At 56.1% G+C, this 24,458-nt stretch overlaps 1 protein-coding gene across 1 annotated transcript in view; it reads right to left on the bottom strand.

The window, feature by feature from the left end:
• Nucleotides 1-709: 709 nt before the first annotated feature.
• Nucleotides 710-24,458, bottom strand: part of PXDN (peroxidasin) — a 57,685-nt gene continuing 33,936 nt past the window's right edge. The window contains exons 10-23 of the mRNA XM_040993905.1: nt 22,472-22,744; nt 18,735-18,851; nt 18,098-18,256; nt 16,853-16,965; nt 15,716-15,872; nt 14,865-14,973; nt 14,222-14,379; nt 12,008-13,511; nt 6,045-6,179; nt 5,169-5,377; nt 2,985-3,105; nt 2,605-2,737; nt 1,369-1,482; nt 710-829 (exon numbers count right to left, since the gene is read on the bottom strand). Of these exons, the coding sequence (XP_040849839.1) occupies nt 710-829; nt 1,369-1,482; nt 2,605-2,737; nt 2,985-3,105; nt 5,169-5,377; nt 6,045-6,179; nt 12,008-13,511; nt 14,222-14,379; nt 14,865-14,973; nt 15,716-15,872; nt 16,853-16,965; nt 18,098-18,256; nt 18,735-18,851; nt 22,472-22,744 (3,422 nt within the window). The remainder of the gene's footprint in view (nt 830-1,368; nt 1,483-2,604; nt 2,738-2,984; nt 3,106-5,168; nt 5,378-6,044; nt 6,180-12,007; nt 13,512-14,221; nt 14,380-14,864; nt 14,974-15,715; nt 15,873-16,852; nt 16,966-18,097; nt 18,257-18,734; nt 18,852-22,471; nt 22,745-24,458) is intronic.

The raw sequence follows: 24,458 nt of genomic DNA on the forward strand, positions 1-24,458 counted from the left end.
CGGGGACAGCGCCACTCAGGGTGGTGGATGGAACTGGGGTCATGGCTTCACAGTTGGTTCATAGCCAGGCAGGACATGTATGTGCAAGTGTGGTTCACACCATGGCAGGCAGGCATGCAAGGAGCTGATGCAGCCCAGGGTGGGACAGGTCTGAGTAGGGGCAGGGGAGTGTCGGGTGATCGCAAGCTGACAGCCAGGGGACCGAGGGAGAGTGTTGGCTGGGGCTGGGGGGCCTGAGTCACGCCGTGGAGACCATGGCCCGGGACATGAGCTGACACATTCAGGCCCATCTGCCAAACACTGGTTTTGTTTTTAGACATGGCGAGTGGCGTGGCCTGGGCTTCTGTGGGCCTGTAGGCCCTACCCATTGGTCAGTACTTGGCCAGAGTCAGGCACAGCTGACTGCGGAGCCCCTGTTTTGTTTAAAAAGAAACGGTGTATACAGGAAAAGGCCAACTTAAGGGCCCGGATGATTGAACTGTGCAATTTAATAGTAGCACCAATTCTTCCTTTTAAAGAATTAAATAAGAACCTGAGAAACCAGCCACACAACGGGGACACCTGCCTGCCTCTGCGCCTCCTGCAGTGGCACCAGTCGGACGTGGTCCTGGGACAGCGAGTCCTGGACATCCCCATGGGCTGTGGCACCCTGGCCGGTCGCCTGAGCTCATGGCTGCCGCAGACAGACCCCGCGGAGCCCGGCAGGAGCCTAGGGCCTGTCCTCGGCTGTCTTCTCTAGGCAGAGCGGGCAGCAGGCATCTTCGGTTTTCACAGGAGTTGCACAGGAGGCTGGTGGGCAAGCTTCCACGAAGCAGGTCACCTGCCCATCCTGTGTGACAGACGGTGATACCATTACTGCCTGGGATAGCTGTAGGGCCCACCATGGTGCCCTTCTCACCTGGATCCCTGCCTGGCTGCAAACACTAGGCCTGGGTGCAGGACCAGAACAAGGCAGCGAGTGTGCTGTGTGATGGTGGCAGACAAACCTGCACTAAGACTCCTGTCCCTCCAGCCCTTCCCACTGTCTTCCCACTTGGTGGCGGTGGGTCAAGGCCTCCATCCTCTCGCACCCTGTACCAGTTCCCACTGGGAAGGAACAGAGCAGGGATGGAGAGGCAGGCTCTCCCTCTGTCCAGCCCAAACAGACAAGGCCAGGGAGGCTGACGGGCCCTGAGGTCCATGGCACAGGGGCAGGCTGGCATGGGGAGGGGCACATAGACCCTGCCAGGTCCAGCTCTGCCCCAGTCCAGGATGCTGCCTAAGCCCCATCCCAGGGTGCACACACCAGGCTAGCACCCTCTGCAGGCAGCTGGCACGGGTGGATGGTGGGGAGAGCCAGGGGCTCAAGGGGGCCAGCCCAGTACTCACTCTGCACTCACACGCCGTGCACAAGTCTGCCTTCCACTTGGTGCCATTGGCGTGAGAATCACCGTGGGCGTCCACGCACTCCGTGGTGCTGAGCCGGGACTCAAGGTTCTTTATCTGTGGCAAAGCACATGACAGACCTCAGTGCTCTGGAGAGAGAGCAGCTGCTGCCGCACAGGGTTCAGAGTGGAGGAACAGCTTCCTCACAGGACGGTTGGCCTGCTGAGCAGTGGGCACACCAGTCAGCAGTGCCAACCACCACTCCCCAAAACCCAGGAAGAAGAGCTGCTGTTCTCCCAGGGGTGGGGTGGCAGGAGGTCAGATGCCAATACATTGCACATCTGCAATCCAAAGTGCCAATGACTCCCGCCAGTGCCAAGCTGTCCTTAGCCAACCAAGGACTCTCTGGAGGCAGAGCCCCTAAACAACACCCCATGCCCAGCCTCCCCTGCACAAAGGGATAGGGGAGGCAGGCTCTCCCTCTGTCCAGCCCAAACAGACAAGGCCAGGGAGGCTGATGGGCCCTGAGGTCCATGGCACAGGGGCAGGCTGGCATGGGGAGGGGCACACAGACCTGCCAGGACCAGCTCTGCCCCAGTCCAGGATGCTGCCTGGGGCAGGAGGTAACCACCGAATGGAGCAGCAACTGGAGCCAGCGGCTGCCCATGCGCAGTTACTCCGCACTGTCCAGGAACAGGTGACTTCCTGGCTGCGGGAAGCCATGGCCTTGGATTGCTGCCACCCACAGCCTCCCCGCTCTTCTCATTAACCCTGCTAAGCCACAAAAGAGCCTCAAGTGACATCCCCGGCTCAGCCATGGACATGCTCCCCGAGCGGCGTAAGGGAGGGCCACATTGCACCACACACTAGGATAGCCCCACTTGGGGACAGCAGCCATTTAAGCTGGGTTCTGAGGGGTCCTGGTCATTTCTGTCCTCTGAGTCTTAGAACCTTCTAGTTGAAACCCCGAAGAGACAGGGCCTCGGGACTCCTGAGGCCTCATGAGACATGGACATGACCACGGTCATCACGGTGAAGTCACCTCTACAGGGGTGGGTGTGTCCTCACTCCTCACAGACACACAGGGAGTGCAGTGCACACAAGGCAGTGCAGGCACACTGGGAGGCCCCGCTTTCCAGGCCAGCCCTCATCGCCAGGCAGCCCCACTCGACCATCCCGCAGGCCGTGGTGTCACGGTGCCTGGGCCAGCAGGCGCGTACAGACATGGACGGTCCTCACCTGTCTCCTGAGGCCTGTGATGGTCTTCTGCATCTCCAGGACGAAGTCTCTGAAGTCATTTGTCCCTAGTGCCTGGGAGTGCTCGTGGGAGGAAGACGTGGCATTGCCCAGGTGCTGGCCATGTTTCCCGACACTGTGGCTACAAATAAAGCACAGAGTGAGGGGCCATCTGGGCAGGTGGCAGCTGGGCCAATCCATTGTGCTCGAGTGTCCCCGCCCCTGGAACAGATGCTATACGTGTCCAGAGTGGCCACTGCTGAGCGCACAGCTGACCTAGCATGGTGCCAGCGGCAGCCACCCTCGTCCAGGAGCTCTGGCACAGTCCCCGCCTGCACACTGTGGCCATATCTCAGGCAGGGGGCCACCATCTGCCCCCTTACCTGAGGGACCCATGTGGCCTGGCGCTCAACAATGGCTCATCCTCCTGGTAGCTGTACTCCAGAGCCCGGCGGCCGCGGAAGTGGTAGGAGAAGGCGTTGAACTGCCCTCTGGTCCTGCAGTCTGTAAGCAAAGTATGAAGGCTGAGCTGCTGTAATCCTGATTAGGTCTCCTCACATCAGACAGTGACCGACATGGCACTGGAGCCCATGCCTGCCCTCAGTGCCCACCCTGCAGCAGTGCCTCAGCATGTGTCCACCTGGTAGCAGGCCCTTTAGGGCCACATCTCCATCATCTGCCCCATGCTGTCCTAGTGTCAGCCCTCCTCTTCACCCAGGAAAGACCTGGCACAGATCTGCAGGCATCAGGCCTCCAGGCAGGAACCCCAGGAGCAGTAAGGCATAGGAGGAACATGGCAGTGGCCACACTGGCCTCTGTTCTCTGTCACTCCCAACTTCCTGTGCAGCATGAGCACCCTCAGAGGCTCTGTTCTCACCAACTCCCACATGGTATCACACACCAAGACCCTTGGTGGCCTGGACGCTTCCCTGCACCTGCCAAGTCCAGTGACAACCATCTCCACCCAGGCCTTGGGCAGGGAGACAGGTGGGGTCAACCCAGGGCCATCCTGTGCCATGAGCCCAAGAGCCCCCTAGGATGGGCCTGCCTTGCTGGCAATGTTCTGGCCAGCTCATCTCATGCACGGGGTCAGGGCTGGCCATGTCTACCCTGATGCTCCTGACATCTGGCCTTCCTGGGCAGCGCAGCCTCCAGCCAGCACTGGGTGGTGTGGACACGGAGATGCCTGGACCTGAAGGCCCTCAGCGCTTCTGTAGTCTACTGGCTCATCCAGATGCCTGCAACCGCTGGGGCTGAGTTGGGCTGAAGGCAGGAGCCCTAGGCTCCAGCCAGGGTCCCACATGCTTGAGCCTTAGCCTGCTCCAGGAGGCTCATCTGCAAGAAGCAGAAGAGGTCTGGATCCAAGCCACTCCAAGTGGGCCCCCCCCCGCGGGCCTGTCTGCAGTCAGGGATTGCAAAGCTGCGGGCAGGTAGGTGTGTGCCGGACTCACGGATCTGCAGCAGGAAGTCACACATCAAACACTGGGCCTGAGAAGCAGCTGCCTGAGTGGCTCACACACATGCGCAGGCGTCACACTCAGATACACACACCAGAGATGGCAGGCTGAGCGCAGTGTGTCCGGCGTGTGAAATGCTGCACCGACCGAGGGACGGCACCACCCGGAGGCCTTTGGTAAAGTGCTCAGAACATCACTGGTGCCTGGTCAGTTCAGGGCATCCCTGCTGCTTCCAGGGGGAAGGACCCAGAAGGAATGCCTTCAGTGCTAGCCTAGACACCTAAGGAGGGTCTAAGAAGCTGGTGGCTACAGCTTGGCGAGGAGGGGGGAAGGCTCACAGAAAAAAACCCTCTGCCATGTTTGAGGAAAATCAGTTTGTGGAAGTGAACCAGTGAGAAGAAAGCAAGAGCCAACTAAATGGATATGGATTTCCCACAATGCAGTGGGAAAATCACAATCACGTGACAGGATCTGAAAAACGGGGCATGCAGCACGTGCAGCTTTCATCAGCGCATGTATCCACAGCACGTGTGGCATGCGCGCGAGACGGTATTCCTGCACACACAGGAAGGCCCGGTCACGGTCAGGCTGTCAGCCTTACCCTGCCCAGTGCGAGGCCACGGGGGCTCCGGTCAGCAGAAACCGACATCCACCCATCAGAAAATGGAGACCGAACTGAACCAATCCTGGGTGGGACTCAGAAACGCAAACACGGCTCCAGCACCTGAACCTTGCGGGGGTGGCAGTGGGGGCTGAGGCCAATGGGCAGGCACCATTGCCCCTCCATGAGCCAAGATGGATGGACAGAGGACACAGACCATGCCTACACTTGCCCCTCACCCATGGGTGCAGGGGAACAGCTCGCCTCAGACATACACCAGGTCCTCAGGATGGATCTGACAACCTGGTGGCCCTGCTAGGGCGCTGTGGAGAGACAGGAGACGCCAAGGCTGTCATGAGGCACAGCTGGGCCTCCCACACAAGAGGGGCATGCTCCCCCGCCCCCACGGCCTCTTCCCTTGACAGGCATGCGCGGCTGCAGAGCCAGCATGGGGCAGTGTGTGGCTGCCTTTTCAGACCCAGCAGAGGGCATGGCGGGGCCTCACCTACCTTCGCAGCAATCCTGCCATACCCGGAGGTCCACCTTGGGGATGTCCTCGCAGCTGCTGTAGCCATGTGGGAATTCTGCCACCCGGAACACGTCCCTCTGCACACGGGTGATGTTGTCTGCGTTGTCGCACAGGATCCGGGCCAGCGACGTCTGCCTGATCTGCGTCAGCTGGGCAGGGGATAGCACCCCCGGGTTTTCATACCACAGCCTGCAGCCAACAGAATGGGACAGGATTAGAGGCGGGCAGGGACCCACAGGTCATGGAGAGCTCAGCCAGCTTTGTCAGCACCCACATATGGCTCAGGGGGCCTTCCCTTAAAACAGGACATGAAATGCAAGGCAGTATTCATTCTCCTGGCTAATAGAGGCCATGGGCCACACATGGCGGCATCACCGTCCCAGGGAGGGGCATCTGTTGCTGGGGCCAAGCCACTATCTGGGGCACCATGTCCTGTGCCCTCCTAGAGCAGAGCACCTGGCCCACATCCCGTCAAGGCCCCCTGCAGGGCAGCGCGTGGAGGCTGAGTGCTGGGGTCCCTGCCACCCTGCGTTGCTTGCTGGCTTGTGGCCTCAGCAGGGCCCAGCCCAGGCTGGCTGCAGGCTGGTGCAGCGTGGAATGGCAGGTGGAAGGCCTTGTCCCCGCCTTTCCTCACGTGTCTCTGTTCTCTGCCTTTGGAATGAACACAGGCGAGTGCCGACAGGTCACAAGAGAAACCCTGCCCCACGGGCAGCCTGTCTGAGCTGGGAAGCAGTGAGCAGACCTTTCTCTCACCACCCTGAAAATGAAACCCAACCTGGCCACAAGCGCAAGGCCCTCAAAGGCCTAAGGTCCGAGCCAGGCTGACCCCTGCCCCCACGTAGGGCTCTGGCTTTACCTGTCCCCGTCTCGGAGGCGCTTAAATTGGGAGCTGAGCAGGCACATGAGGGTGGGGCCCAGGCGGCTTCCAGGGATCAAGTCCTCCACCATGAGGGCCGGGAACAGGTCGATGTTGAGTGGGGAGCCATAGAGCCTGCAAGGCGAGGGCACACTGGTCATCCTGGCACCCACGGGCAGCACACACAGCCGGCGTCACATCATCACCCTTTGTATTCCCTTGAAGCACGCATCTACTTCACTCTCAACACCTGCTCCTAACATTCCTTCCGTATATAAAATGCAAACTGTTTATAGGACTCTAGCAAAGCCTGGATACCCAGAGTAGGGAGCTTGAGCCATCCTTCCCCGTTAAGCATGCGGGGCAGCTCTTCCACCGTCTGTGTCTGTCAGCCACGAGAGCAGCTGTGGAGACAACTGCCTGTCGACACCCTGACTTTCTGCAATAACAAAGAGCCTGTTGAGCCAAGAGGAGTGCATGTTCAGTAGCCCGTTGTCACCCACTTCCTCCAATCTCACAGCAGTGTGTGCTTCCAGTCCCCCAGCAACAGGGACATGCCCTCTCCACACGGGTCCTGTGAGGCCAGCACCTTCCCCTGAAGCTCACACCAGCAGTACTGGGCCGCCTCCTGTGCTGCGACAGAACGACAGCGGGTAGGCAGGCCCGACCAGCAGCTGATGCACGTCACAGCGCCCCAGTCCCACAGGGACACACACAGGTGTCCTTTATGTTTGGTGGCACACATGCTGAGCCTTCACTTGTGGGAGGTCACTGGGAGGTCAGTCTGAGTACATGAATATTTGGGGCCATCTGGTCTGCACCAGGCAGGGTGCAGCTGGGTAACCAGGCTCCCCTGCCCCTGCCAGGGCTGACTATGCCGTGCTGGGTGGGGTACAGCCTGACCACTAGGCTCTCCTGTCCCTGCCAGGACTGGGCTGGGCTGGGAAGGGTGCAGCTGGGTAACCAGGCTCCCCTGACCCCCGGCTGCCTGGTCAGGACTGGGTTGGGTACAACTGAGTCACTGGGTCTCCCTACTCTGGGTGTGTGCTTCTTTGGTCCCCTGTGGGAGGATGCACCATGGATCTGGAATGACCTTCCCTCAGACCCCGTGGGGATGGCGTGCCCAGCCCAGCCACAGACACACCTTTCTGAAATGTAAGAAGTTCATACATAAACTCCCTCTTATGGCTGCTTTCACTTTCACCCATAGGTTTTGATATCCTGTGTTTTCATTTTCATTTATTTCAAGACAGTTTGATTAACTTTAATTTCCTCAGTGACTCCCTGGTCATCCACTATCATGGTATTTGATTTCCAAGAACGTACGCGTGTCCTACTGCTCTTGTTGCTGGCTTCTAGCTTTACTTTACTTCTTTTTTTTTTTTTATTGTTGCTTACATTGTATTATGTAGTACAGTTTTATAGGCGCTGGGGATTCCCCCCACCCCTCCCATACCCCTCCCCCCATGGTGGATTCCTCCACCTTGTTGCATAACCATAGTTCAAGTTCAGTTGAGATTCATTGCTTGCAAACACATGCCTAGCATAAAGTTCAGCGTCTTATTGTCCAGATAAGTTCAGTGGCCTCTTGGGGAGACCTTCTATGGTCTGAAGATAGGTCTAACAGAGTAAAGATCCGGTCAGTTAAAAGCCCCAACAAGGCCTCAGTATCAATATACAACATTATGGAATTAATTGACATAGTATTGGGTAAACAATATGTTAAAAATAATGCAAGTTCCCTTCTTCGAAACATCTGGGTTGAGACAGTATCAATGACAGGTTCAAAAAATAACAAACAACCAAACAAAAAATTACAGGTTAAATCAAGGCAAACATGTAGTATCTAATCTTTTGGGATTCGCTCATTTCCCTTAGCATTATAGTTTCCAGTTGTGCCCATTTAGCCACAAAGAACTGCATTTTGTTTTTTTTAATAGCTGAGTAGTATTCCATGGAGTAGATGAACCAAGGCTTTCTTATCCAATCTTCTGCTGATGGGAATTTTGGTTGCTTCCATGTTTTTGCAATTACTGATTGTGCTGCAATGAACATAGTCTGCCTTAGAAAACTTGCATTTGCTGACAAGAGTATGTATTCTCATCGTATGCTTGTTCCATTTGCTTGATAACGTTTTTTACTTGCTTGAAAGTCAAAGAGGGAGAGAGAGCAAGAGAGGAGAGGGAGAAGGAAGGGGGTGCATAGAGAGGGAGGGAGGGAGAAGAGGAGGGAAGGACAGACCGTCTTCTGCTGACTCCCTCCCCAGACAGCCTGGCCCCAATAGGCAGGGCTCGGCCACCTGGCTTGCATGTGGATGCAGGGGCCCAAGGATGTGGACAATCTTCCACTGCTTTTCCATCAGCATTAGCAGGAAGCGGGATGAGAAGTGGAGTGGCGGGGACATGGGATGCTGGCACCATAGGTGGTGGCTTAAGCAGCAATACCGGAAGTGGGGCCCGAGGAGAGTATGTTTCTACCACTGATTCATCTTCATTGATTTTCTCTCTGGATCAGAGTGGGCTGTTGCAATCACCATCACTGTATTGCAATCTATCGCTCCCTTTAGGTCTAACAATATTTGCTGTGCTTATCTGGGCTACATCGTATTGGATATGCATGTATTCATCATTCACATGTCTTGCTGAAATGAACTGTTTATCAAAATATAATGCCCTTCTTTATCTCTTTTTGCAGTTTGTGATTTATAATCTGCTTTATCTGAGATCAAGGTAGCTGTGGCTGCTTGCTGTCATCTTCCCACTGCCTGTCTCTTCCCAGCCTTTCACTCTCAGTTCAGTCCTTGTGTATCTTCGTGAATCTTGTAGGTGGCATACAGTAAAGCTGTGGCTTTTTATCTATTCAGATAAGAAGTCTTTTGGCTGAATTTAACCATTCAACACGAGAACTAAGACCCATCATGTTGTTGACTGGAGGTGATTCCACCTGCCCTGTTGATTTCATGGACACATTTCATGCTTAGTTCTAATGCTGGATACTCAGTTTCTTCTTAGGCTGACCTGGTGGTGGTAAACTCTCTGTTTTTGCTTATCTGGGAAATACATTAATTCTTCTTTTAAAGAATAGCTTTGCTAAATATAATATTCTGGCTGAAGTTTTTGAGACCTTGAATACATCATTCCACTGCTGGGTGTGGGGTTCCCAGTGAGAGGTCTGATGTGAATATAATTGGTCCTTTATATTTAGCTTGGTGCTTTTCTGTTCCTGTTTTTAACATTTTTTTTTTTCGTTAACAGTTGACAATTTAATGACAATACGCCTTGGAGAAGACCTTTTTTGGTTGCATCTACTTGGGGTTCTTTGAGCCTCTTGTATCTGGAGGTCCAAGTCTCTTTCAAGACCTGGGAGATTTCCAGCTGTTACTTCATTCAGCAGGTTCTCAACGCCTCTTTCTTCTTCTCTTCCTTCAGGAAACCTTTAATATGAGTATTTGGTTGCTTAATGGAATCCCATAGTTCACACAGATTTACTTCATTCTTTTTAATTCTTTTCTATTTTGCCTGATCAACGATTCCAAAAGTCTTGTCCTCAGGGTCAGAAATTCTTTCCTCCCCTTGGTCTATTCTGCTGTCAAATTCTCAGTCATATTTTTAAGTTCACTGATAATTTCATCTCAAATTTCACTTGGTTCTTCTTAAGGAGCTCTACCTCCTTAGTAATATTTTCCTGATGTCATGCATGGATTTCCTCAGTTCTTTGTCTATCTATGTTGCTTTTCATCTCGTTGAGTTTCCACATGATCATTACTTTGATCTGTATCTGTCACTTCACAGATCTCCTTCAGTTCAGTATCTAATGCTGGAAGGTTGCTGTGTTCTCTGGAGGCATCATGCTTCCTTCCTTCATAACTACCCTGTCCCCCTGTTCCTGGCTCCCCAGCCAGTGTGTTTGTCTTTTCCTTATGAAGTTTTTCTTTTTTTTTAATTCAAATGATTTATCTTTATTTGAAAGGTAAGTTTTTACAGAGAGAAAAGGACAAAGAGAGAGATCTTCTATCCCACTGGTTCACTCTGCAAAGTGCTGGAACCAAGCCAATCTGGAGCCAGGTGCTTCTTCCGGGTCTCCCACGTGGGTAGGAGCCCAAGGACTTGCATTGTCCTCTGCTGCTTTCCCAGGCCATTGGCAGAAAGCTGGCTCAAACGTGGAGCATCTGGGATAAGAACCTGTTCCTACATGGGATGCTGGTGCTTGCAGGAAGGTCATTAGCCTGCTATGCCACCATGCCAGTCCCTGGAGTAAGTTTTACTGTAAAACAGTTTATGATTTAGTTGGAGTGCAGCTCTGGCTCTAGGTGTGCCCAAGAGTATGGTCTCTGGGTGACCGTCTTAGTCAGTGTCAGCCATGTGTAGTGAACCCAGGCTCCAGGTGGGTGTGGCTCATAGGAACTGAGCACGGCTTGAGAGGCTTGGGGTTTCCTGGGTGTGCATCTTGCCTACAAAGTCTGCTGTCTGTCTCCCTGGTGGTTGTGCCAGTCAGGGCCTCTTTCTCAGTGCTGAGAGAGGCAGAGGCAATGCCCTGTTCTCCTGGCAAGCCTGACACACAGGGCTGGCGGCACCAAGTGCTGGGGCTCCAGACGGGCCCTTTCCCGGGTCTTGCCAGGACAGCCCAGGACAGCCCAGCCAGTGCTACAGGCCTAGGCCTGGGACAGGATGTGACTGGAACCCTGCTCAGGCCCTCAAGGTGACCACAAGGTGTCCAGGAGGCTCTGAGTCCAGAGAGGGAGCACGCAGGCAGGTCATTCCGTATATCCAAAAGGTGACGGCAAAGAAACACACGGTGACCGGCCAGGTGCTGCAGAGTGGGGTCAAGTTCGTGAGTGCAGCTCTGGAACAGCCCCACGCCCCACAGCTGCGGACGGAGGCGTCTGTCCTTTGCTCCCCACCTTGCCTGACTCCAGCTCTGCTGCTGGCAGAAGCAGAAGGGAGGTGGGGGAAGGGCGGGGAATGAGGATTGCCCATTCCAAGGCTGGCCGCTGTCCTGAACTGTTTTGAGGGTAGTTGATAAAACGTGGCTGGGAACATGGTATATGTCAGCCTGGACGGGAACAGAGGCCCCGCTGAGCTCCGTGGCAGGACAGTGCCACGTCTTCCAGTGAGCCCTGGGCTGCCCCAGCTTCCCAGGACATGGTGTTCACTGACCTGGGACTTGCAATGAAGAACAAGTAAACACCCCACTCTGGAAGGCTAAGGGCAGGCCCTAGCCAGGGAAGCTCAGGGATGAGGCTCGCCAGGATGGACCGTCCTCTCCAAATGAGCCCTGTGAAAACAGGCCACCTGAGGACTGACCAACAAGGACCGCACCTCTCCCATGGAGCCAAGGCCTGCAGAGGCTGCGGGGCAGGCGCCATATTGCCCCTAAGGAGTTGACATGAATCCCATGAAGGAAGAGGTTGGGAGTGAGGGATCTGCAGGGGCCCTCTTAGCGGCCTCCATGGAGCACTTGCCTACGTGGCTCTGTCCATTGGCCAGCCTGACCTTCCAAGAGCTGTAGCCACACAGTGTTCCCATTTCAGCCCTGCTTCTCTCCAGGAAAGCACCACAACTCACTGGGCACATGACCTGGGAGAGTAGGCAGATGCCCCAAGATCTCTGTGGGCAGCCCTGAGGATCTGCCCCCTCCCTCCTGCTGAAGCAGGGAGCTCAGAGCCCCAGAGTGCCCCGGGTGAGTCTGGGGATTCTCCCTGCGGTCAATTCATCTCTCCACAGCCCTGTCAGACCCCCAGCCGCACCTCTAGCTCAGGTCTGATGCTGGCAGACTGGGTGTGCGTGCAGGCACTAAAGGTCGCCAGTCGTGACAATCAACATTGACTCCTGGGTCCTCCAATGGCACTGCACTCTTAGCCTGCTGTCCATCAGTGTCTCTCATCCAGGTTCCCCCAAAACACAAGCTGAACACAGCCACACATGTCACACCACAGTGGGGGTGGGGGACCTCCCCAGACTCACCTTCGAAGTTTCTCCCGGATCTCGGGGTTTTTGATCTCATTTTTCAGGTCCTCGAAGGTGTGGGCGGCTGACAGGTTGCAGTAGACCCTGTAGTCGTGGTAGGGCGGGATGCCATGGTCACGGCCACGCTGGATGTTGATGGCAGCCAGATCGAGGGCCACAGCACGTGCCATGGAGAAGAGGCGCTCAGTGAGCTCCGTGTTCAGCAGCTGGGACGGCACACGCATCTTTCCTGCCACCCCAAACAGCCCCCGCAGCAGCGGGTCGATGCCCCCCTCGTTGACGATGCGGAATGGCGAGAAGAAGGCCTTGTGCAAGGGGAGGTGGCCCTGCGGGATCGGCTCGAAGTTCTCGTCCAGCCGGTAGAGCACAGGATTGATGAGCGTGTGGCCGAACCTGAAGGCGGCCGTGGCAAAGGCATTGAAGATGCCAGCATTGACGCCAGGGTCATAGCCACAGTACGTGCCCAGCATTTTCATGCCTACCTCACCCAGCACCTTGGGCAGCCAGTGCTGGTAGGTGATGTGCTGCATCTGGGCCCCCACGATCTTGCGGGTCTCATGGTACACGGTGTCTCCGTCCCAGTGAGGGTTCAGGCGCAGCAGCTCGGTGGCAATGCGGTTGTGCTCACGGAACCACAGTGTGTGCATGCTGGTCAGGCCCAGCTGCTCGTTGGCACGGTGGTCCCCGGCCAGGAAACAGGGGATGGGGCTCTCGTTCTCATCCCGCATGCATTCAGTGGGCGGCCCTGTGGCGAAGGGCAGCAGTGGCTTCCCAGACCTCTGCACGATGCCCTGGCGCAGCAGGCCCCGCTGGCTGGCCAGGTCCCGGATGCTGCGGGTCTCGTGCTCCGAGCTGCCATACACATTGGAGGCGTCGATGTAGGACGTGAGCTGGTTGATCTGCTCCCGCGGGTACACAGAGTTCATGAGCAGCGAGGTCATGCCGCTGCCACACACGGGGCTTGAGCGCACGAAGAACATGCAGCGGGCGCCGCTGCGGGCCCGGGGGTCGCTGGGCGGAATTGCGACCGAGAAGCAGGGCGGGTCGTTGCTGCACGCCACGCTGCAATGCTGCCCGTCAGAGAAGCGGGCCTCGCTCAGGGCCACCACTGTGGAGTCCAAGTCATGGTCTAGGAACTGGCCCCACTGCATAAGCATGTGCGTGAACTCCGCATCAGGGGTGATGGCCTCCGTGCCAATGAGCGTGGTGGACACCAGGCGGGGCAGCGGCAGTGCGTGCCCGTGGTACAGCCGCTGGGGGCTGATGCCCCGTGGCGTGTTGAATCCATTCTCATAGACCGCGGTGAGCAGGCGCTCAAAGGCAGTCAGCGAGGCGCCCCACATGGGGTGCTGCAGGTTGTTGCAGGTGCCGTCGTGTGTCCGGTACTTCTGGTGGAAGCACATGTCGGAACAGTTGTCCATGCGCCGGTGTGCGGTGCATCCCGACAGGTTGGCGATGAGGCTCAGGTACTGGGGGGACACGAGGTCATTGTAGTGGTAACCTGGAAGGCAGGGGGTGGCTGGTCGCTGGCACGGTGCTGGAGACCCGTCCCTCCCTCATCCGAACTCTTGGGCGCAGGCCAGTGTTTCCCGCTTTAAACAATTCTGCACAGGGAGACTAAACGGAAGCCCAACAGCACAGAACACAGCCCACCAGGTGGGATGGGCTGCCTGAGCTGACGGCATCTGAGAAGGCGCTCCTGGCACCCGTGCCCTGGCTCTGCCCGACAGGGTCCCTGCCTGGCCTGCCCCCCGAGAGCAGTCCTTCCTCCTTGTCACCCACTGGAGCCTGGGGGTCACAGACAACCAAGAAACCCCAAGGTGCTGGGGTGGAGCACCTCCCGTTGGGGGGGTGGCACACAGCCATCTCCTCGGTGGCGCACCAACAGCAATCAAGATGACAGGTCATGTCACCCCCACAGCAGAAGGGGGACCCCCACCAGTCTCTCACTTCGGCACCTAGCTCTGCCTTGCAGGGTCACCCCTCACTGTCCCGCCATGCCAGGTCTACACTCTCAGCATGGGGGAATCTGCTGCACCCTAAGGGGCATGGCACCAGAGAGACTCCCCAGGGACCTGCAATAAGCACCACAAGCAGGTGGACCAGCTTCAGTCTCAGCCCCACGGGGCATGAGGCCTGGTCCTGCTGGGCAGCAGGGCGGCCGGGCCATGTGCGTGTTCCCAGGGCCCTGCAAGGGCAGTGAGTCCTTACTTGTGCCGTTCAGGTCCACCATCAGGCCGTGCTGCACGTGCTCCTGGATGAGCTGCAGCGTGCGTTCGAATATCTCCCCAGCCCGGGCCTGCTCCACCGTGTAGGGGTCCCGTGGGTACCGGAACAAGGCCAGCAGGTCATTCGGAGAGCGAGGGCGGCTGACGTGTTGGGGGAGGGAAGGAAAAACACGGGCGAGCCCTGTCAGCAGCTTCCACACCCACAAGCACGCGACCAACTTTTCTACAGCTACTGGTGCCCACAGGATGCTCCGTACCTGGCTTATCCAAAGTGGGAGGCAAGAAAACAGAAACAAAACACAGACAAAAACCAGAAGACACTAGAAACAGAAAACCAGAGACCGTGTTTTAATGAGGCGGCAGAGAATAGACCTGAGACTTGCAATGGGTGCCGCTAGCCAACAGCTTGTTTGCCAGACCACTGGGTGACAACACTCCCGAAGGAGCAGCTGCAGCTTCTGGCACGTTCCAGACTGGCTGGAGGGGCACACTCCCGGGACCCCCATGTCTGGCAGTGCAGGCTTTTCCTCCAGCCAGCACAGGTTAGGGCTTGGAGCCTATCTGCACACACGATGCCCCCTGGACCTTGCCTCTCTCTCCCCAAGTGATGAGGAGTCATAAGATACCTGTCAAACAGGTGTGTCCGGGTGGAGTTGATGGCTCTGTCCACTGTGGCGATGGCTTCCACAATGGATGTAGCCACGAAGGGGTCCCCATTGCGACTGACATCAGGAACTAGGGAGACACAGGGTGCACGTCACCAGCGGCCCAGGCAGCAGCACGCACACTGCGTCCCCTCAAAAAGCACATAGCAGTCCAACACAGTCTGTTTCTCCAACAAGAGCTGACTGTGCACATGCTCAGATGGGGTGGGGATGATGGGGGCCTACTGTCATTAAGCTTGAAATGGCTCATTTTTAATGCTTTGCTTTACTTATTCAAAGACAAACAGCAAACAGATCTTGCATGTGCTGGTCCCTCAGGCAGCTGCAGCAGCTGAATCAGGAGCAAGGGTTTCCTGAGAGTGGCAAGGGACCCAAGCACAGACACAATCACGCAGCCTCCTGGGGTGCGTGGCAGCAGGACTGGGACTGCAAGAGGACGGGCAGCCGGGCATACAGGTGTGTGACGGGCACCCGCTGTGCCTCAGGAGCTGCATTCAAAACAGCAGGCTCCCACGCGCTCCCATCCTGGCAACATGCGGTGCCTTTGCCCATAAACAGAACACCCTGTAGGCGTGGACGCTCGGTCCTGTGTGGACACTCGGTCCTGTAAGGACACACTCTCCCTGGGTGACCGCTGCTGCCCTGGATCTCCTCTTTCCTTGGAGTCTCTTTCTAAGGTTGGGGTTTCCTTCTCAGTGCCCTGTCCTGTGTCCCTTCAAGAAGGTGCCCTGGGTTTCTGAGCCTCCCTGCCCCATGTGTCCCGGCTGTGGCGGGCAGTCTGCTCAGGCACAGAACACCCCCGTGGGCCTTACCACTGACACTGAGCACCATGCTGACAGAGGCGTGGCCAATGGTGTTCCGGGCAACACACTCGTAGCGGCCAGCATCCGCTGTCCCCACATCATTGATGGTCAGGAATCCCTCAGGGCTGATGTAAAACTTTCCACTCTCTGTTACCTGGACTCCATCCTGCAGAAAAACAGGAAAGTGGGCACAACCAGACCACAGGGAGACTGTTCTAGGGGTGTGGGTTGTGGGAGCCACCTAGGCGCCCCGACTCCGACCCACCCCAAGGGGGTGGTGCTGCCCACTCTGGAGCACAACCTCCTTCCCTCCTCACTGAGCCTCACCGAGGCCAGCTCTTCTATTCTGGGGGGTGGGGCGACACACCGTGACTCCCGTGGGCTACACACTGAGGGGTGGGGGAAGCACAGAGACTGATTCCTCAGGGAGAGGCACCTGAGCCGAGCACCAAGGCTCACAGCTAACCTAGGAAAGCTGGGAGCAGAGCGGAGAGAGGGCGGGGGGCTCCCACTCTTGGCACTCCCCCTCTGTCCCCAAGACACCCCACATTACTGCTCTGCCCACACCATGTGAGTTCTGCTGGCATGTGTGTGTGCACATGTGCACGGATCAATACCTGTGACCACAAGTACATGCATGTAAACACGAGCATGTGTGCACACATGGCATGGATGTGCATAATCACACATATACACACATGGTTTGTACACACACAGTAATGTATGTGCATGCATGTGTGTGTGCTTGTATGTACACACACATGCCATGCAGAACTCATGAGTAACTTAAAGGCCATGGAGCACTGCTGGTAAGGGACCACGGCTCCAGACAGCGCTGTTTTCTGATTCCGCTGCTGGAGGGACAGAAAGGTGCGAGTGAGTGAGTCCATGAGGACACCCTCGGCCTCCCCAGCACCAGTCCCAGGGGAGCATCCTTTTGGATGCAGAGAGGGATGGGGAGGGCCAGGACTGCCCTGAACCTCAGCTGCTCCCAAAACCCCCACCCCTCCACACTGGCACCTGCCCTCACTGCGCCCCTCTGCCCCTGTGCCTGCATGGCGCCCCTCCATCCCGAACCCTTCCACACCCATGCCCGTGCCCTCAGCCCCTGCTCCCCTCTGCACCACTCCACACCCGCGCCCTCACCTTGTTCCAGGTGATGGCTGGCTCTGGCTCCCCCTGAGAGCTGCAGGGCAGCTGCACATTGGTGCCCACCTCCACCGTGAGGTCGCTGGGAATCCTGGCAAACACAGGCGTGACTGCAAAGCACACAGGTGGGATTCAGCAAAGCTCCCACGGGGGTCCTGTGAGCTCTGCCCACTGCAGCACGTGGCTGCCACGGGGGTCCTGTGAGTTTTGCCCACTGCAGTACGTGGCTCCCACGGAGGTCCTGCGAGCTCTGCCCACAGCAGCACGTGGCACCAGCACAAACAGAGCTCAGAAGGCCACAGCCAGCTGCCTGCCCCTTGGGTCCCACTCCCAGCCTCCCAGGCTTTGCCCAAGCACCAGCTCCCACAGGTATCCTGTGAGCTCCACTCACTGCAGCACTTAGCATCCACACAGAGCTCAGGAGGCACAGCTATCTGCCTGCCCCTTCCCACTCCCAGCCTCCCAAGCTAGGTCTGAGTCTGCCCAACACCAGAGGCACAAGGGCCCACATTAACCAAGTCTTTTCTGCTCAGAGGCCACCATGCCCAGGGCCTGGGACACAGTCGTTGTCCCACACCCATCAGGTGGCATGACCTACTGAGGACACAGTAGGGCCCAGAGGAGCTGCAGAGACAACAGCCCTCTCCTCCACAAAGCATAGCCTTGGAATCTTCACCCGCATGTCCTTGCCACAGCAGGACACAGTCTGCCCAACTGGGCACCACAACACAAACCCACAAAACGCACAGGTGGAGCAAGGTCACCAATCTGCTGAGAGACTGACAGGAAGTCCTTCCTGGTGTCCCACATCCAGCCCCACAGGGTTCTCCACCAGCTGTATGGGCCCCCGTGCCAGCTCCCCGCCCCCCAAGACAGCTGGGGCTAGCTCAGCTCCGTGACCATCTCCCCATCTGGGACCTTTAGCTGGTGAGCCTGCCTGTCACAAGATACAAAGGCCCCTGTGATATGTGCAAGGGGATGGACAGGTCAAGGAGACACCCCCAGGGCCAGCAGGGTGGTGAGCACCCAGTCCCCACATCTCCTGAGCCCTTCCTCTCAAGCACAAATCCACCAGGGACCTGGTGGGTTTTAAGAGAGTCGATCGGCATTGAGATCCAGGAGTGCCAGAGTGCAGAGACTCAGCGAGCTCCCACACTCCTGGGGACCATGAGCACAGAGAGGGACAGCAGCCCCAGATTCCTGGTGTCACAGACAGGTGCACACAGCAACACCCACACGCACCTCTGGGCTGCACGGTCAGGTGGGCCACAACCTTCTGGGAGCCGATGATGTTGACTGCTTGGCACTCATACTGGCCCTGGTCATGCAGGGCGACCCCTGAGATCCTCAGTGTCCCAGATGACAGTACCAGGTGCCGCCTGTCCACTGACAGCTGGCTGCCTGCAAGGAGCACACATCAGTCAGGAGTACAGGGGTCTGGGGTTCAACGCAGATGCAGGACTCGAAAGGCAAGCAGAACCTCATAGGGCTGGCCTGAGGCAGTTCCAGGCCAGCAGACATGGCTATGTTTCTGTGAGGAAGTGGGAATGAGCCCCAGGGAGTGGCTGCCCGCAGAGGCAAAGGCTAAATGAGCTGGGATGGCCAGGCTGCACCTGCATCAGATATGGCAAGCAGAGGTTGACCAGCTGCACCATGGTGTCAGCTCATAGCATAAAGGTGACAGAAAGTCTGGGAACAAAGGGACATAAGCTGCCTTGTTGTAATGTATTCATGCACGAGTTCCAGATACTCCCATCCCACAGACTGTTAGATTTTGCTGGAGATGCTGATTAAAGGTGAGACAGCAGGAGGTACCCCGTTTTCTAGCCACATCAGAGCTCCTTGGCCATGTTGGAACAGCCCCAGGACCAGGTCTCACCTCCCTTGGTCCAGGCAATGACCGGCTGTGGGTAACCCTGGGCCTCACACTGGAAGTCGACTGTCTGACCCTCAACAACGACTCTGTCCTGAGGAGTCACCGTAAACTGGGGCAAGGCTGTGGAGGAAAACAAGGGAACAATCATTAATTCCAAAACATTCATCCAGACTGCACAAGGTTATTTCTTGCCATGTCTATTACTCACGTAATTAGACAATGAAATAAAACACGTTCCGTAAGAGAGTCTTCTCTAAGAGTCTCACCTAATGCAAGCTTCCTTATTTGTACATGTGCAAATGAGACCAGCAGGGAGCCCTTAATTCTCCATCTTAGCAACATCTTGCCCTGACTGCAATACGCCTCTGCATGATCAACGACTTGTAACAGCTTCCTGCTTTCATTGCACTGCAGGCAGGGCTGCATGTTCTGCGGACAAGCCAGGGGAGCATCCTGCAGGTAAAGCAGCAGTCAGCACATGCAGGAGCTGGTCTTCCAGAGAGCAAGTTGGGAGGGAAAGCAGCAGCCGCCAGGAAGCAGAAGGGCAAACCCACGTAGGCTTCGGGAATGAAAGCAGCCAGAGTAAGACCACGCTGGCAAGAACAAGCCCGAGCAGCACACATGGCCAGGACAAACACAGTCGGGGTACTGCGGAAGGAGCGCGGGGACTCCCTCTCGGGGAGACAGTATCCCTCTGCCCTAACACCTTCAGAACTTGTACTGCATCTGTCCCTTTCACTCCCGTGGAGGCCAGACTGTCTGCGCCTCATCTTCCTCTGGAGAATTCCCATCAACGATCAATGACCCGATCCTATTTTGTGTGAATAAAAAGGTTTCAGCAAATATAAAAAACAGGAAAATCTATTTCCTTGTGGATTCGTGACGAGAAGACACAGATGATGTATTCTGTAAAGCGTGCCCGGAGGACTGCTGCAATTGCATTTCACACGGGAAAGACGCCACCTGTGTTCTTCGGCATGACTCGGAAATTCCACTCAGCTTTCTAAATCAGGAGGCAAATTACCACTTCCTGGTCATCCCATTCGGCCGTCCCGAGCAGGAGCAAGCTCTGCTGTGGGGCTGCCCATCCAGGCAAGCAGTGGGCAGGCCCAGCCAAGACCGGGCACTGTCCTTCCAACTTCAACAAGAGCCAGGAGACTCTGGGTGACATCTGGGTCTCTGGGTGCCACGGAGGTCTGGCCTGGAAGGTGGGTGTGTGTGAGAGTGGATCTTCCTCCTGCTTTCACTGTCTCAGCTAATTCAGCTCTTTACTGGATCCAGACCAAGTCTCTGCCGGTCATCCTCACCTTGACCCAAGGAAAGCCTCTTCTGGTAATGCCAGACACAGAGACTTGCAGAAATAGGACATTTGGAAAATGGCACTGGACAGGTGTGTGGCACAGCAAGTGAAGCCACAGCTCAGAATGCCAGCACCTTCCCTCTCCCTCTCTCCCTCCCTTCTTCCTTTCCTTCCCTTCCCTTCCCTTTCCCTTCCTTTCCCTTCCTTTCCCTTCCTTCTTTTTAAGATTTATTCCTTTTTATTAAAAAGGCAGATTTACAGAAAGAAGGAGAGACACAGAAAAAGATTATCCACTTGCTGGTTCACTCCCCAAATGGCTGCAACGGCCCAACATGAGCCATTCCAAAGTCAGGAGTTTCTTCCAGGTCTCCCACATGGGTGCAGGGTTCCAAGGCTTTGGACCATCTTCTATTACTTTCCCAGCCTACAGGCAGGTAGCTGGAAGGTAAGTGGAGCAGCTGGAACATGAACCTTGTGCCCACAAGGGATTCTGGCACATGTACGGCGAGGACTTTTAGCCACTAGGTTATTGCGAGGGTCCCAGCACCCTGTGTCTGAGTGCCCAGGAAATCCCCAGTTCCGTTTCTGAGTGCCTAGCAGAGTCCCCAATCTGCTGGGACCCTTGCCACCTGTGCAAGAATCTCATGCAGTTCCTTGCTGCTGACTTCAGCCTGGACCAGCCCTGGCTGCTGTGAGCATTTGAGGAATGAACCACAGGATCTCCATCCATCTTCCAGGCAGGTGTGAATAATAAGCATTTTTTAAAGAAACAGAACTGGGTAAAAGCGCTGCACGCAAAAATGCCACCACTATAATGCCAGCAATCTCGAAGGGTACCAGTTGGGGTGCCCACTGCTCTACTTTCAATTACAGCTCCCTGGAAGAAGCAGCTGGAAAAGCAGCCAAAGAGGGCCCAAGTGCTTGGGTCTCTGCCACCCCCACGAGAGACCTCAATGGAGCTCCAGGTTCCTGGTTTCAACCTGACACTGCCCTGACTGGCATAGCCAACTGGGGAGTGAAGCAGCAGGTGGATTTCTCTCTCTGTGGTTCATACACGCGAATCTTGAAAAACAAAGTACCCATGCTGTACCTCTCAGCAGGTTAGCACGACAGACACTCAGGGGTTTCCAAACAGCATGGCTGAGCATCAGCCAAGGGTGTGCTGCCCAGCTGAGCAGGAATGCTCCGGCTTTGCCAGCCCCAGTGTGGGCAGGCGTGGCTGATGCCCAGGTTTAGTCTATGAGCACAAGGCCCATTCACAGGGACTGATCTCATTTATCAATCCAAAGCATCAGAAACATCAGCTGGTGCAACTGTGTGCGGGACTTGGGGGGGAAAGCTGAGGTGCAGGACACGACAGTACAAAAGCCACAGCATCTCCCCATCCCTCCCTTCAGCGAAACCACAGAACATTATTGTGCAAAGAAAGTTGGGAGGATGGACTCGGGACAGGCTGACCCAGAGACAGGGCAGGAGGGAGGCACGGGGAGCTTCAGGGTTGCAGGCTGTGCTGCCCATGAACGCCCCACATTGCAGCTTCAAGTCCAGTCGTGCCACTTGATGGTTACTAAAGCCATGTGGAAAGAAGGAGGGGCCCTGGGGAAACAGAGCTTCGGGAAGCAGCACTAAGGTGCCTCATGGCTGCGTGGACACACTGACAGCCACACACAGCCCACACTGACACAGCCATGCTGACACAGCAGCCAGCCTCATGGCCGTGTGGACACAATTGTCAGCCCACGCTGACACAGCTCTGTGGACATGGCAGCTAGCTCGTGCTGTTGGCCACATGGACATGCGCTAGCCCTTGCTGACAGGACCATGTGGACAGGCAGCCAGCCCGTGCTGACACGGCCATGTGGACACAGTAGCCAGCCTGTGCTGACACGGCCACATGGACAGGCAGCCAGCCCGTGCTGACACGGCCATGTGGACGCAGTAGCCAGCCCGTGCTGACACGGCCATGTGGACACAGTAGCCAGCCTGTGCTGACACGGCCACGTGGACACAGTAGCCAGCCTGTGCTGACACGGCCATGTGGACACAGTAGCCAGCCTGTGCTGACATGATCACATGGACAGGCAGCCAGCCTGTGCTGACAGGACCATGTGGACAGGCAGCCAGCCCGTGCTGACACGGCCATGTGGACACAGTAGCCATCCTGTGCTGACACGGCCACGTGGACAGGCAGCCAGCCCATGCTGACACGGCCATGTGGACAGGCAGCCAGGAGCACCATTGCACCGCATGGACATGGCAGCCCCACACAATGGTCCACTCCCCTGCCTCTCATGCAGGACATGAGCAACTGGCTGCATCACAGGAATGGAGCATCGTGGGTGAGAAGAGGATAAAGTGGCACAGAGCTCGAGGAGGTCAGGAGTGAGGCACCAGGAGCAACGTGGGCACAGGCAGGGCCGCCAGGCTCACGGACACCTACCCTGGACGATGATGAAGGCTGTGGCACGGATGCTGTCAACACCATTGGATGCAAAGCATGCATACTCCCCACTGTCCCCTTGCGTCACATCTTGAATGTAAAGTCCACCAGACGGCGTGATGTTCACCCGCGGGTCAGCAGGCAGCGGGGTGTGGTCACCACGGGTCCAGGAGATCCTGGGCGGAGGGTGGCCCGTGGCGCTGCACTCCAGGGTAACGCTCTCGCCCACCAGCACCTCCGTGTTCTGTGGCTGGATTACAAAAGTGGGCCGAGCTGTCACAGACAGAAACCCTCAGTTAATTTCTCCACCTCAGGTTTGCTCTTAACTTTCTCCACAGTCAGGCTACTATTCTGTTTTCCTTCAAAACAACTAAACAAAATAAGTGAATCACATACCTTTCTCGCTTTGTTTAAACAAAAACACAGACAACAAAATGGCAGCTCAGACAGCAGAGCCTGACTCCTTCTCAGAGATGTCCTAAGGCGCACACACATTCTAACCTCTGCTTATCCAACACCCTACAAACCTCATTCAACATGTCAGTGGGTATGACTGCAGAAAGGATGCTGGCAGGTGCACTGACAGCACCTCAGTTCCCTCAACATTAAACAATGCACAGAGATAAAAGCCTGAAAAATCTCATTCCAGAAACAAACCCATATGATGCTATGATTCATGGGAAAATTCAGTGGAAACATCTTCACACTGCATAGGGTAGAGACTACCAAGCAGCACAGGATAACCCTGACACGGAACACACAGACTGCACTGTACACGCACACATTGACACGGAACACACAGACTGCACTGTACACGCACACACTGACACGGAACACACAGACTGCACTGTACACGCACACATTGACACGGAACACACAGACTGCACTGCACATGCACACACTGACACGGAACACACAGACTGCACTGTACACGCACACATTGACACGGAACACACAGACTGCACTGCACACGCACACACTGACACAGAACACAGACTGCACTGCACATGCACACACTGACACGGAACACACAGACTGCACTGTACACGCACACATTGACACGGAACACACAGACTGCACTGCACATGCACACACTGACACGGAACACACAGACTGCACTGTACACGCACACATTGACACGGAACACACAGACTGCACTGCACTCACACACACTGACACGGAACACACAGACTACACTGCACACACACACACTGACATGGAACACACAGACTGCACTGCACATGCACACACTGACACGGAACACACAGACTACAATGACATGGAACACACTGACACGGAACACAGACTGCACTGCACACACACACACTGACATGGAACACACAGACTGCACTGCACACGCACACACTGACACGGAACACACAGACTACACTGCACACGCACACACTGACATGGAACACACAGACTGCACTGCACACGCACACACTGACACGGAACACACAGACTACACTGCACACACACACACTGACATGGAACACACAGACTGCACTGCACACGCACACACTGACACGGAACACACAGACTACAATGACATGGAACACACTGACACGGAACACACAGACTGCACTGCACACGCACACACTGACACGGAACACACAGACTACACTGCACACACACACACTGACATGGAACACACAGACTGCACTGCACACGCACACACTGACACGGAACACACAGACTGCACTGCACACACACACTGACACGGAACACACAGACTGCACTGCACACGCACACACACTGACACGGAACACACAGACTGCACTGCACACGCACACACTGACACGGAACACACAGACTACAATGACATGGAACACACTGACATGGAACACACAGACTGCACTGTACACACACACACTGACACGGAACACACAGACTACAATGACATGGAACACACTGACACGGAACACACGGACTACACTGCACTCGCACACACTGACACGGAACACAGACTGCACTGCACACGCACACA

The sequence above is a fragment of the Ochotona curzoniae genome, unplaced genomic scaffold (assembly GCF_017591425.1).
Source record: "Ochotona curzoniae isolate NIBS_2020 unplaced genomic scaffold, NIBS_Ocur_1.0 contig_883, whole genome shotgun sequence".
NCBI lineage: Eukaryota > Metazoa > Chordata > Mammalia > Lagomorpha > Ochotonidae > Ochotona > Ochotona curzoniae.